The sequence below is a fragment of the Hyperolius riggenbachi genome, chromosome 10, assembly GCF_040937935.1.
Source record: "Hyperolius riggenbachi isolate aHypRig1 chromosome 10, aHypRig1.pri, whole genome shotgun sequence".
Lineage (NCBI taxonomy): Eukaryota > Metazoa > Chordata > Amphibia > Anura > Hyperoliidae > Hyperolius > Hyperolius riggenbachi.
Window position 1 is genome coordinate 226,796,957 of NC_090655.1, and position 15,479 is coordinate 226,812,435.

The 15,479-nt window shown below is 44.5% G+C and overlaps 1 protein-coding gene across 1 annotated transcript in view; it reads left to right on the plus strand.

Moving 5' to 3' along the window:
* Positions 1-15,479, plus strand: part of LOC137534655 (general transcriptional corepressor trfA-like) — a 41,629-nt gene that overhangs the window by 24,978 nt on the left and 1,172 nt on the right. The window contains exons 8-9 of the mRNA XM_068256265.1: positions 8,747-8,817; positions 11,349-11,713. Of these exons, the coding sequence (XP_068112366.1) occupies positions 8,747-8,817; positions 11,349-11,713 (436 nt within the window). The remainder of the gene's footprint in view (positions 1-8,746; positions 8,818-11,348; positions 11,714-15,479) is intronic.

Here is a 15,479-nt window from a genome sequence, read left to right on the forward strand (position 1 = left end):
ACTCACCTGCAGCGTCCCGCCACAACCTCACATTAGTAAGAATCCGTGCACTTTTGTGCTTACCATTAAGACCTAAGTGTAAATAAACGTGTCTGATTGGCCTGTAGGCTCCAGCTCGTTTATTGTTTATTGTTGTACTGTTGGGTATAAGGTTCCACATGTTAGTTGCTGTGGAACAGGGTGTTCCGTTGGGACAGCTGCCATGTTGGCAGCTCTGTTATGTTACTCGCATCAACCCCATTTGTGTTTACTACTTAATATACCCTCGATGCTTGGTCTTCTATATCCTTCCAACCTACCTATACCTTTTTCTCCTTTTCCTGAAATGTAAATGGCAATCAATGATAGAAGTGTTAAAATAATATGCTGGACAAACAGTGGCTCCAAAAATTGAAAGAGCCCTGAGATCCTACTTCGAAACCAATACTACTGACGGGATTTCCCCAATGTCGGTTTGGGCAGCACACAAGTGCGTAATCAGAGGAGTGCTCATGCAAGAGGGCAGCAGAATTAAACGGGAGAGAAATGAGGCAATTGACAAATCACTTCAAACAATACACAGACTAGAACTCATACATAAAGGCACCTTAGTGAGAGCTGACCTCGAGCCTCTTACAGCAGAACGAGAGAAACTGAAATCCTTATTATTCTATAAAGCACGATTCTCAGCTGAGCGCTGTAAGCGTCATTATTATGAATATGGCAACAAATGTAGCCGCTTACTAGCTCGAGCCCTCAAAACGCAGCAGACATCAAATTATATACCTAGCATACAGGGTGCCAATACAGCAGTACATCACAGGTCTCTTTCAATAGCTCGTATATTCCGCGACTACTATAAATCCCTCTACAATCTGCCTGGGGATGCGTCTGGGGGGACCAGGGACACACTATCCTGTAGGATTAAAAACTATATAAGGGAGTCGGGCATGCCCACATTATCTGAATCAGATATAAAAGATCTTGAGGAGCCGCTCACTCTGGATGAGCTGAGTCTGGCTATCACTCAGTCTCCCTCAGGAAAAGCACCAGGGCCAGATGGCTTTAGCTTGGATTATTATAAGAAATTCTTGGGAATCCTCCACCCATCTTTACTAAAAGCATTAAACTCTCTAACGGACCTAGAGTCCCCCACTTCCTTCCCGAAAGACATGCTCATGTCCCACATAACAGTACTTCACAAACAGGGAAAAGACCCTAACCTTTGTCCTAGCTACCGCCCTATATCCCTACTCAATTTAGACTTGAAACTGTTCGCAAAAATGTTAGCTAACAGATTGTCCCCTATGATGTCCCAACTGGTTGTTTTTGACCAGGTGGGCTTCATTCCTTCAAGAGAGGCCCGAGACAATACAATTAGAACCTTGGCAGTGATTCACCGGGCACGGTCGGAGGCCTCCCCAATGATGCTATTGTCTACGGATGCGGAGAAGGCCTTCGACCGTGTCCACTGGGAATTCATCAAAAATACTTTAAGTCATGTGGGGTTGTCCCGAAATATGCTCTCTCGTATCATGGCACTTTACTCTGCCCCTTCGGCCAGAGTGAAGGTTAATGGGGAACTCTCGGACCCGTTCGATATTTCGAATGGGACGAGGCAGGGGTGCCCCCTTTCCCCATTTATATTCGCCCTGTCACTAGAGCCACTGCTCCGTAAAATTAGAGCCAACCCAGATATCAAGGGAATTAGGTTCCCGTCGGCAGAGCACAAAATAGCTGCCTACGCGGACGATATGCTCTTTTATATCACGAGCCCCCATATTACTATCCCTAATCTCCTAAAAGAATTCACTGATTATGGCCATCTAGCTAATTTAAAAATCAACTACGATAAATGTTAGGCCCTGGATGTGGGTTTAAAAGTGGGTGTAAAATCAAATCTGCAAGCCAATTTTGCGTTTAAGTGGGCACCCAAAGCAATCACCTATCTAGGAACCAAAATTCCGAGCTCCTTACCTGAGATTTTCAAACTTAACTATGCCCCATTACTTGCCACAATTCGCTCAGACTTACAAAGATGGGACATGGCGAAGTTTTCCTGGTTCGGACGGGTCAATATAATTAAAATGAATGTTTTGCCCCGATTCTTATATATCTTTCAAGCTCTGCCGATCTCTGTACCTATCTCCTTCTTTCGAGAGATCCGCAAATGCTTCCAGAAATTTATCTGGAGAGGTAAGCCACCTAGAATAAAATATGCCTTAACCACTCTCCCTAAAGAACAGGGTGGCATGGCGGTGCCAAATCTACAACTGTATCACTCAGCAGCACTAATGATGCGAATAGTGGACTGGCATCGCCATGACCTAGCAAAACAATGGGTTGGAATGGAGGGGGACCTTGCCTGCCATTCCCTGCCCGGCCTCCCCTGGGTGAGGAGGGGCGCTGCTGCACCTGGGTCAACGTATCACTTGGTCATGGACACTATAAGATCGTTCATTAGGATTAATAGGTCTTCTCAGCTTTCACCTTGGCCATCCCCAATGATGCCACTCTTAGATAATCCTGGGTTCCCACCTGGCATGAACCGTTAAGCATATCAACAATGGAGAGGTGCCCGCCCCTTGCGGGCATATCACTTACTAGAGGGGAGCTCCTGGCTGGGCATAGCCGAGTTAGAGACCAAACTACAATTATCTTCACTGGACCCCTGGTCTCTGATTCAATTTAAACATTACTTACTCAGTCTGGGAAATAGACAATGCTTCACTCGAAATCTTACGCCATTTGAGCTACTTTGCGACGGGGAGGGCTGTGTCACTAAGGGGATCTCTCAAATATATGCTATGCTTATCACAAATCCCTCATTAACTATTTCTTTAAGATCCAAGTGGGAGACCTCCCTAGATCAAACTTTCTCAGACACTCAATGGCGTAAGATTCTTATTCTGGCTCACAAATGCTCTACCCCAGCTAGAATCCAGGAATCAGGCTACAAAATTTTAACGCAGTGGTACCGCACACCAGAAAGGTTACATCAAATCTTCCCTGAGTCCAGTTCTTTATGCTGGAGATGCGGGACACATACGGGAACCCTGATACATATATTTTGGAGCTGCCCAGCCCTTGGCCCATTCTGGGATGCCATAAAGACCATTATCACGCAGGTAACTGGGGTCGAGGCCTCCGAAGATCCTGCCTATTATCTTCTACATAACACACCAAGAACACTTGGGAAATATAAGAAATCCCTTTCCAAACATTTGATTAATGCGGCCCGCATAATTATCGCCAGACATTGGAAGTCACCCCAGGCCCCTTCAATAGCTGAATGGCTGCTCGAGATTAAAGCAACCGAACGCATGGAGGACCTATCACACACAATCTATTAAAAAAACGAACAGTTCTTGAAAACATGGAGACCTTGGTTTGAATTTACTGAATCTGATGAATATAAAAATAGAATGGGGAATTAACACACCCCCCATCCCACTACCCTGGCGTAGTGTGAGCGTCTTGTTTTATATAAGATATAATGGAGACTCTTTGAAACCAAAAATTTTATACAGGCATCTGTGGTTCCCTGCACATTTGGGGCCGGCCGGACCTTCTCTCTCTTTCTCTTCTTTTCTTCTTACTGTACTTGTGTTGTCTTCTGTCCTGTCTTGTATTGTCTTTGTTTTGAACCAGCTCTAACAGGGAAATGAATGTACCCGGACAGCTTGAACCGAGATGTCTTAGGAGGGTGTATCCTGAGTGTATGTTCCCTCTGGGCCTCAGGTGCACCAGAAATATTGAAACCTAAGTGGAAACCTCTCCGGTTTACCAAATCATACACATGGGGGCAGCCATGTGTTATAGAGAAGCGATGTTATTGTTAATTTCTCATTGTCATTTAAAATAGATTACCTGTTTTAGCTGAAATGTTTTAGATATATTCATTGCGCCCTGTAATTATTGGCATGGTGACGCTGGTTGGTCACCTGGTTTATGTAAAACATGTGAATTTCGGGCGCAATGTGAAGCGCTTTGTGTCTTTTTGTTACTATTGTTAAACAAAAACTTTTTTCAAAAATAAAAATCTTTAAAAAAAAAAAATAATATGCTGGAATGTGCGTGGTCTAAATGACCACATCAAACGCTCCTTAGTTATGAACTTTATGAAGAAACAAAAGCCAGATATACTGGCACTCCTAGAGACCCATATTACAGGCAATAAGACCAAAGCTCTTGAGAGGGGCTGGGTGGGTAAAGCTTTCCACTCATCCTTCTCTCAATTCTCCCGTGGAGTCTCCCTGTTGATTAGTCGCTCCCTCCCATTTCATCCACTAAGGGTTAAGACGGATCAGTACGGAAGATTTATCTTTGTCCACGGTCTTTTGGACAATAAACGTATAAATTTGCTGGTATTTTATATCCCTCCTCCATACTCGTCTGTCTTACTTAGAGAGGGAATACAATTTATGTCCACTCTTCCCACTTGCCCAAATATTTGGATGGGAGACTTCAATTCTATATGTGACCCTGCCTTAGATAAATTCCCTCCCGCTCCCCCGAGAAAAACTCCGTTTGCCAACCTTCTATCTGAAATCACATTATATGACGCATGGAGGTATTTTTACCCCTCCACCAGGCAATTTACGTGTTTCTCTGCCTCATATAATGTCCTATCCAGACTTGACTACTTCCTAGTCTCCGCTAATGTACTTCCCCTTGTGGATTCCATAGGTGCACTACCAAGAATTACCTCCGACCACTCCCCAATATATGTTCTCATCCAATGGTATGATGCCCCCAAATATTTCCTATGGAAATTTAACCCATTCTGGCTGTCATTGTTCACCTCGGAGGAGTGGCTAGTGGACAAACTACAAACTTTTTTCTCTGTTCACAGGAATACCGAAAACCACTCTCTTACCTGGGACAGCTTTAAAGCCCACCTGAGAGGTCTCCTGATTAGTGCAGTTTCCCACCTAAAAAAAGAAACAAATGCAACTATATCCTCACTTCAAAACCAGATACCAATCCTCGAACAAAAATATTTGGTAGACTCCTCCGAGGTGAACTTTGGTGCATGGAAACGGGCACAAGCTTAGCTAACAGATATTCTCATCGAAAAAGTTCGGGCTAAAAACTTCTTTTATAAACAATCATTCTACGAACAAGGTGAAAAAACGGGCACAATTCTTGCCAGGATGGCTCGAGACAGAAGCTCCCTGAGCTCTGTCCCGACCATCAGGGATTCCACTGGCACTCTTCTTACCGGCTCCTCTGCCATAAATAATAGGTTTGCTGAATACTTTAAGGACCTGTACTCTTCAAAATCTCTCTTCAGTCAGAATGAAGCAGAGATTTTCCTGTCAGAAATAGACCTCCCCAGACTTGCTCCGGAACACAGGGAAATGCTCGAGGGCCCTATCACACTTGAAGATATAGAAACCGCCATCCACTCACTTCCCAATGGTAAAGCCTCAGGTCTTGATGGCCTTCCTGGTGAAATATATAAAAGATTTGCCGATATTATAGCCCCGCACCTGCTCCAGACCTTTGAATACGCATTCAAAGAAGGTACACTTCCCACCTCCATGCGGACAGCACTAATCATTTTGTTACCTAAACCAGGCAAAGACACAACAGTATGTGATTCCTACAGACCCATCTCTCTGTTGCCGCAAGATGTTAAAATTCTAGCAAAAATCCTGGCCAACAGGTTAAACCAGGTAATACTCACTCTTATTCATACTGACCAGACAGGCTTTATGCCCGGGAAAAAGACCTCTTTAAATATTAGGCGTCTATTCGCAAATTTACAGGCATCCCACATAAACAAAGGCCAGAGAGTGGTAGTATCCCTAGATGCCGCCAAGGCATTTGATGCTGTTGAGTGGCCCTTCCTCCTTGCTACGTTGGCACGTTTTGGTTTCGGGGATAACTTTATTAACTGGGTCCGTATCTTATATAATCAGCCAATGGCCCAAGTCTGCTCCAACTCCACTTTCTCCGCTCCTTTCCCAATAAATAGAGGAACCAGGCAGGGTTGTCCCCTGTCCCCACTACTATATGCTTTATCCGCTGAGCCACTGGCCTGTAAAATTAGATCCGACCCTAGAATCAAAGGCCTCTGTATAGGCAGTATTGAAGAAAAAATAAGTCAGTACGCCGACGACACCATTCTTTACCTTGCTGACCCTAATACATCCCTGCAGGTTGCGTTTGACCTAATAAGTGAGATGGGCTGCTACTCGGGGCTTTCCGTGAACTGGAGCAAGTCTGCGATTATGGGTTTGGATGATCCTATGGTCTCAACTTTTCCCCTGCCCTGCCCTCTGCAAATTGTTACATCATTTTCATATCTAGGGGTGATTGTAACAGCTGACCCTCAATTATATTACCAAAATAATGTTGCTCCCCTATTGTCCCTGACTCAGTCTAAAATATCAGCCTGGACTAGACTCCCACTCTCAGTAGCTGGACGTGTTAACCTAATAAAGATGGTCCTATTTCCCAAAATACTGTACATAATTCATAATTCACCAATCTATATACTCATGTCCTTTTTCAAAAAACTCAGGTCACTGTTCCTCTCCATGGTCTGGGGTAGGTCTAGAGCCAGGCTGAGATTTGGCATTTTGCACTGCCCGACCGCCTCCGGGGGTCTAGCTCTTCCAGATCCATACCTATATTACATTGCCTCTCAATTAGAACAAATTGCCTATTGGTTTGTCTCTAACTCTCTACAATCCCCTGCACTTTTAGGTTTCTCACCCATCTCCATTTCCAACAACTTACCCTTTGCTCTACTAAAAGATAACCTCACTGCTAACTCCCCAAACAACACGATACTTATACAGGCTTCCAGGGTATGGCAGGCAGCGAATAAAATCATCCCCCCCACTGGCAAAGAATTCCACACACCCCTTTGGCATAACCCTCAGTTACCTGAACTGTATCATTTAGACAATACCAATCTCTGGTCCGCTAAAGGTATTCATTACCTGAGTCAAATTCTCCACAATGCTAAACTCATTCCCTACCAAACCCTCCAAGAGCAATACGATTTACCCCCCATATGTAACTATATGTTCTTGCAACTTCAACATGCTATTAGAACACAATTTTCCTCAGGCCTACCTTTAACTACCATTTTCCTGATTATGGAAACTCTCAAGGATGGCCCTATGAAACATCATATCGGTATAGTATACTCTATGTTACTGGAATATCACTCTGCCCCTATAATAAAGGAGTCTTTGTCCAAGTGGATCCGAATCGGGGTCCAGTTGGACGAGGAGGAGTGGGAGGACTGCCTCTCTACACCTAAACAGGTTTCTCCATGCATTAGTGAGCGTCTCACACAAATTTATACCTTACATCAAAGTTACTTAATTCCTTCCCAACTCTTAAAATTCTCTCCCTCAGCATCAGCTTTCTGTCCTAAATGTCAAGCATTAAACCCATCTTTCCTCCACCTCATTTGGCAATGCCCACCCATTGCAGACTTCTGGAAGCAGGTCACGGATTTCTTACATGATTTAATGGGGTCTCCAGTACACCCAGACATCAAAACCTGCATCCTCAATCTCTTACATGAGGATACACCCAAATTTGACAAAATTTTGATTATGGAAACCCTATTTGCAGCCAAACAATGCATCACCTTTAGGTGGTTATCTCCAATCCTCCCTACACTGGAAGCCTGGAAATCCAGAGTTCGTAAACATCTACCCTTTAAAAAATTGGTATATTCCCACAGAAAATGTCCTAATAAATTCCTTCAAGTTTGGGATAAATGGCTAAACTCTTGACCATATTCTCCTGAGTCTATATAAAATCTGCTGTGTCTTTGGACCATTTGTCATGACACATAAATGTTGAGGTTCTCTGCTTCGGTACATGTTAACTTATCGAGATGACCACCCACGGTGTATGTTTTCTCTCTTGATTGCCAGTATCTAATGTGTATAAACCTTATTTTCCTTGTACATTTGTATCTGTATTTTATACTGTACCAACTTTTTATCAATAAACACTTTTGGTTGATGAAAAAAAGTTTATTATGCTTTTGCGTATCCTTTAGAGCAGAGAGGAAGTTCTAAGTTTAGGTCCGATTTAAGTTAATATCTCTTGCATCCATTTCATCTGCAAATGGACTCCTAAATCTTCCCTCTGCTGTCATCCCTTGCAATGTTTTCCAGGATGTGATTTAATGGACCCCCTCCGCCACTCAGGCCAAGATTTCATTACATTACTGTATTTTTAGGTTTGTAAAATGTACATCCCAACCCCACCCACACAGTCTCTCCGTCTTATGGACCAAATAATATGTTACAGGAGGGCCGGCCTCATCCCAAGCAGTCTCCCACCCCCTAGGATAACAGTAATCCCCGCCGGGCCCCTGCAGAGTAGCAGCAGCAAAGCGCACTCACCTGTCCGGCACGCTCCTTCTTCTTTCTGTCTTTCTATCTGCATCCTTCCAGCCAGTGATGATGAAGATAGGACACTTACAAGAAGGATCGTGCCAGCTGGATAGGTGAGTATGTTCCACTGCCACTACTTTGCAGGGGGCCACTGATTAGCTTCGGAAGAAGAGACAGCTTGGGGGGAGACGCTTCAGAAGATGCCCCTACACCCTGAACGCATACCAAGTTTAGGGTTTTATTTGTTTTTCGTTTCCTACTGTAAACTGAGGCGCGTCTTATAAACAGGAGTGTCTTATGAAGCAAAAAATATGGTGAAGCTGATAAAATATTTTAATGTAAATATACTGTTTATTAAAACAAATGTTGTCTTCTGGTGTTCACAACAGATGGTAAGACACAACCTGGTCCCTCCAGCACTGCACAAGAACCACCACGAAAAAAGACTCGGGAAGAAATGGTATGTGCATTCTTGCTAATATGAATTAATCTATTATCAGAAATTGTAATATATAAAATATGACTGTGCAGTTTAAAAAAAAATCGTTCTAAATATACTTGCTAAAGCTAATCACTGTTTGTAATATTTTAGTTTCTTGTTGCATTCACTGTGCGCTCCAGTCCTTGTGGAGTGCGCTATCACCATCCACATCAGCTGCAGTTCAAGGATTCCGTCTGTGTAGCGCATTCCTGGGCGCAGTGCATGCTGGGATCTGCATGCCGCAATGCATGTCGAGAGCTGTAGTAGATGTGAGTAAATCTGCTGAGAATGGTGATGGCGCACTCCACATGGATGGGGGGGCTAGAGGAGCAGCCACTGTCGGTAAGCAATGGTGCTCCCCCTAACACCCAATGGCACACTGGATTACAAAGGTTCATCGGAAAAAAAAATTGATGGGTGCTCATTGTCTATTGTCCATCAGCCACCTCATCTCTGTTTTGTGCCCCTCTTCCTTTGTAGCTGCCCATTATTTATCCAGTGGAAGGTGGACTACTGTAAACCCTTTGAAGCACAATGTCCTATATACCCACCCCTCCTGCTGATGAAAGCTTTTTTTTGCACTCTGCTAAAGTGTACAATACACAATACATTAATTGCTCTATGGATGAAGTCGCACTCTCTGGCCAGCCATCCAATCTGGAATGGCAGGTGTGCTGGAAAAACAAATCCCGGGCACCACAGGATCCAAAGATAGTAATAGGACGTAATGATTCGCACCACCTTCAATAATGAATCTTCATTTATTGGTTTAAATGAGTCCTGGGTCCCCATGAGCTTGCTGGTTGGTCTGTGCCTCTCGGTGTTACAAGCCCTACTGCATAGAGCCAAATTAATCCATGCCATGCACTGATGAGGATCAAACAATCCGAAACAGTCTGTATGCATGTTGGATTATTATGACTGTACAAATTAACAAGCTGACACATCATTGCATTCCAGCGGTTCTGGAGGTGTGTTTAGCTTCTAAGGGTAACAATGGTTAATTTGCATATATTCAGCAGTGATGCTCTGGGAGACATCTCAAGCTCACTCCAACCTGAATTATCACAAATTCTTTCTGTTTTAAGAAAGCAAACTTTTGTTTTTGGTATAAAAAGACATACAATTAAAATAAAGAACTGTAGGGCCCTACAGTTCTTTATTTTAATTGTATGCCTTTTTATACCAATAAATGAAGATTCATTATTGAAGGTGGTGCGGATCATTACGTCCTATTACAATACACAATACTTACATGGACATATAACTATGGTAGGGATTCGATTGTGAGCTCTTCCAAGAGACAGTTAGTTACAAGACTATATATGCTCAGTAAAGTGCTGTGGAAAACGTTGGCGCTATATAAGTACTAAATAATAATAATAATAAAGTACAGACCTTTCCCCCATTATTTTTTGCTTGTTTTCACCTGGTCTGGATGCTTTTGCCTAACTGCAAGATTTGTGCATACTATAAACAGAAGGAAATTTAATTCCAGATTCCCTCTCTCTCTGTTTCAATTATTTACAAAGTGATGTAAGCATGTTGTCTAGGTGATGTCTGCTGTGGGAGGGGCCGCCAGCTGTGGCAGTAGGGAGGGGAAAATGAACACTGAGCTGGGATGAAGAAGAATGAAAAGGGCAGAAGTGATGCCAGTTTTGGCATCACAGAAAAACGTAAAGATGGAAACCAGCAGAAATATTATTTTAATTTTCTTTTATGTCCCATTGCTCCTAAATCTGACAGTGAACACTAAATACAACAGCATAGGTAAGCCACATAAGTTATTTCTTATTAGATGATTTTTCTTTCTTTTCTAATTATTGAGGTTCATCGCGTTTTAAGACACTAAGGGGTTGATGCATGAAGCTGCGGTGATATTGCTGTGCACAGACAGCGCCCGGCAATATTACCACTACTACCAGCAGCAGGTTATTACAAGTTATGCTATTGGTGTAACCTGGGTTATTCAAGTAACACAAACTTTGCTATGTTACCGGCATTACTAATGCATGTTACCATAGCAATGTGCATGTTACTTGAGTATCGCGGGTCTCACTAGTAGTGTAACTTGCTATCTGAGCACAGCAATATACCGCAGCTTCGTGCATCAACCCCTAATATAGTTATACTAGTAAAAAGGCCCACCCATTAATAAATGGGCGCTAGGCGATGCCCCCCCCCCCCCCCCTTCCCCCTCGAACGCATGCACAGATGCATCACGCTCACCCATCCTCCGCCGCTTTACAAAGTGTATGCACACAGGGAGATGGTGCTTGCTTGGCAGTTGGAAAAAGCTGTCATTTCCCACAATGCAATGAGGTTCTCAGACAGCAAACTGTCAGGTCTGGAAGCACAGACACAGGAGGACACAGGTTTTATTATTATATAGGATTAAAAGATAGACAGTAAAAAGTAACAGTAACATTTGTAAAAACATAAATGTATTTATATTTTCTTTCTTCAGGCCTCATGAAAATACTAAATTATTAATTTTTTATGATTTTTAGATTGAAGAGTTACATGCTAAAATGAGGCAGATGAGTGGACAAGACCAACCGCCAACTCCGAGTTTTCCAGAGAATCCCATTCGTGATCCTAATAATCCGGATCATTATGATGACTGGGACCGACACAAGATGGGCCACACCCAGTGGTGCAGCTGCAATAACTGCACCCCCATGTCCACAGGGATGGCGTCCATCTGCTGCAGGGAAATCCCCAGTGTGAATGCCCGGATGGAGAATATCCCATGCATAACAAACCACCCCATGTTCGCTCAGCTCTGCCTAAATGAGGAGTGGGCCAAGATTTTTCTTTTTTTAATAAACATATGTAAAGGATTTAAGCCTTCCAAGAAGAAAAGACGCTACAGGTGGGTTTGCATTATATGTTGTGTGCTGTATCATTTCTATTAGTTGTGCATAAAGTGTACCTGTAGTGGTGAAAAGTGACAAATTTGGGTATTTTCCTCAGTAGGATAATTCAGATGCTTCCACTGCCGAACTTCCCCTGTTCTGCCGCTTCTTGCTGTTCCATCGCTGTGACCCAGAAAGCTCGTCAACAAGTCCTTCTCGATGGAGCACCGCCACACTGCGCAGACACACACTGCTCGCACCTGTTTTCTTCACCGAGCCCGATCAAGACTCCGTGCTACTGCACAGGCGTGAGCTGTCCTGTGCCTGCACAGTGTGACTCCGCCCTTTGTCCTACGAGAGGGCAGGCGCAAGCCGTCCTGTGCCTGCACAGTGTGACTCTGCCCTTTCTTCTTCGAGAGGACAGGCGCAAGCCGTCCTGTGCCTGCACAGTGTGACTCCGCCCTTTGTCCTACCAGAGGGCAGGTACGAGCCGTCCTGTGCCTGCACAGTGTGACTCCGCCCTTTCTCCTACCAGAGGGCAGGCACGAGCCGTCCTGTGCCTGCACAGTGTGACTCCGTCCTTTCTCCTACGAGAGGACAGGCGCGAGCCGTCCTGTGCCTGCACAGTGTGACTCCGCCCTTTCTCCTACGAGAGGACAGGCGCGAGCCGTCCTGTGCCTGCACAGTGTGACTCCGCCCTTCCTCTTACAATAAGGGTCTCAGCACTGAAACAAAGTGGGAGAGAGACCGGGAAGCCTCTGGAGGAGTGCTGTCCAACTTCATGGGCAGGGGGTGTGTCTAGCACAGGATTTTTCAGCTGGAGGGGGCTGAGCATCAATGTCCTGGCTTCGGGGGACAGAGCTAAGTGCAAGAAAAGTGTGCCTGCCAGAGGAGGGGGCCAGTTGGACAGCCCCGCTCTGGAGGATATATAGTCTTCCCTTTTCGGGAGATGTGTTGGCACCTAAGAGACAGCAGCATATAAGAAAAGGAATTTATAGCTCATTTTATTCTGAGAGAAATGTGCATTTTATATGTATGTATTTTATTTATTTATTTTTGCGGTGGAGGTCCTTTAATGTGATTCAGTAAAATTTGTGCACATTACATTCCCGAGCATAACGCATTTTTCAAAACGTGCTACTGACGTTGGCTAACTGCACAAACTTGGTATTCTTGTTCTGCAGGTATATTCCTCACGTGCAGTATGTGCATTAGGGGTTACCTGAATCTACATCCTATAGCCAATGGTTTTGTTTACTATAGAATCCTATGTAATCATTCCCCTGTCCCTGTGTCCATCGTGCCTGGCGTGCATGCGTGGCCCGTGAGCAGACTTCAGGCAGCGGTTGTGGCCTTGTGGGTCGCAGCGTTGCAACGGATTACCGGCATGGCCTAGTGCCTGTTATTTCATGGGCGGGTCTTTTTTTTACTAGAAAATGTAAATTAATTCTTAAAGGAGTTCCGAAGTGAAAATGTATACTCAGATGTAGCACATACCTGCCCCCTCATGCCATCCTGACGCAGACGGCGTCCTCGTTTTTCCCCCAGCAATGGTCTATTTTGCTGCAGTATGGCCTGTACTAGACCATTTGGGACCTGTGAACTGGAAGATCTCCCCTTTCACAGGATGCGCAGCCACATATGCAGTGCTGTGAGCGTGCGCCGCGCTCGGGAGGCCGACGGGAGCACAGCCACACCGTCAAGCCAATAATACTGTATGTACCTGAAGAGAAGTTCTTCCGGTTCACAGGTCCCGACCCGATGGGGGAGGGGCAGCCTAGTCAGGGCCATATTGCAGCTAAAAAGAGCAGCGTGGAGGGTAACCGAGGACGCCGTCTGCGTCAACATGGCATGAGGATGACGGGTATGTGCAATACCTGTATATACTGTACTTTCTCACCTCGGAACTCCTTTAAATAAATGTATTTTAGATTGTGTAGCACTGCAAATATTAATATCTTCAACAAAAGTCTCGTTTGTCTGTGTCTCTGGTACATGTATTCTGCCAAATCTGTAAGCTTTAAACACTATGCTGAAAGCATACAAAACACTATTTATGCTTGTTGTAGAACTATATAGCATTGAACTATATAAAACTTTTAATAAAACATTTAAAACATCAGGTACAGCCTGTATTGCCTATATGGTTCACTTAACATTTGACATAGGAGGTAAATGTATGTCGGAACACCCTATTAGGATTAATATAGCCTCAGTATTTGCAGGATGTCTCCCCATTTTAAATCACATAAAATTGAATGCATATTCATACACAACACCACCCTCCACCTAGCCTGACATGTTTCACTCCCAAGGCTACTGGCAGCTTCATCATAGGACAATTACAGTGCAGTAGTGCAAAACGTACAATTAAAATACATTCATATTGTCATTTTTCAATATAGCATGGCCTCACAGCTATCTATACAAGCCAAAATCTGTAAGCTTATTTGTGTGTAAACTGTATTGTGCATGTTCACACCTCTGCATCATGCACAGATGAGAACAATCGCACAGAATTGTTTCAACAGTGAGTTTACATGCTGCATTATTGCGCAAAGCAAGGCAAATACTGTGTACACAGCCTTATGCCTCATACACAAGTATGGGGATCAGGGATCGCTCCCTTGGGTGACATTGCAGGGCACTGTATAGACAAGTCACTAGCCTATAGGCTAGCCACATGTTCTGTTGCTATGTGGCGGGGATGAAGGCTGATGGAGTGACATCATGGGGGGAGGAGGGAGAACAATGTTCTCATCAGACACTCGGCTGAATCGATCCGCCAGGCTGATCGCTGACTGAAGCATCGGGAGCCGCGGTACACATGCTAGATTCTTGGCAGAGACTGTGGTTACGGGATCTTTAGCTCTCAATTCTCCCCCCAAGATCCAGAAGTCAGTGCTTACAGCTAGTAGCCCCACCCCCTTCCTGCAGAGTGCCATGGCGCTTTCTGTATTGGAGATAGAGTGCCACGGAAGCGCCACACCTCTCAGCTGCAAGGGGGTGGAGCTACGCCATGGAAGCATCGGCTTCTAGGGCTCTGGGGGAGACTTGCGAGCTAAAGACCTTGTGAATAGTCATGGCTTGTAATATTACATTGATGTAATATCGGATTTTAGCTGAATAGTCTCTTTAAAGGGAACCTAAACTGAGAGGAATATGGATTTTTCCTTTTAAACATTACCAGTTGCCTGGCAGTCCTGCTGACCTCTTTAGCTGTAGTAGTGGCTGAATCACACACATGAAACAAGCATGCAGCTAATCCAGTCTGACTTCAGTCAGAGCACCTACTATGCATGCTTGTTCAGGGGCTGTGGCTAAAAGTATTGGAGACACAGGATCAGCAAGACTACCAGGCAACTGGTATACTTTTAAAAGGAAAAATCCATATCCTTCTCAGTTTAGGTTCCCTTTAAGAGCGCTTTCACACCGAACACTGCTATTCCAGCGCATGAGATTTGGGCGCAGCTGGCGCCACCATAGGCCATAATAGGAATTACGGCTATAGCGGTGCACAGTGAGTAACTTCGGTGCCGTCAGAAGACGGAGCTGAAGTCACTTTTTTAAACCCTTCCCCCACAATCCACACCTAGAGGGGGTATAGTATTTAACGTCGCCGGGAAGTTGTGCAGCAGCAGGATAAGCCATATACCGGCTGTATCCTGCGCCCAAGTCTCCCGTGCCGATTCCTCTCGTACGTCTTTCACACTGCTTTCCTCGCTGGACAGTGTTAGAACCCAACATATTGCCGTGTGTGATCTCGCCGCCCATTGAGTTTAC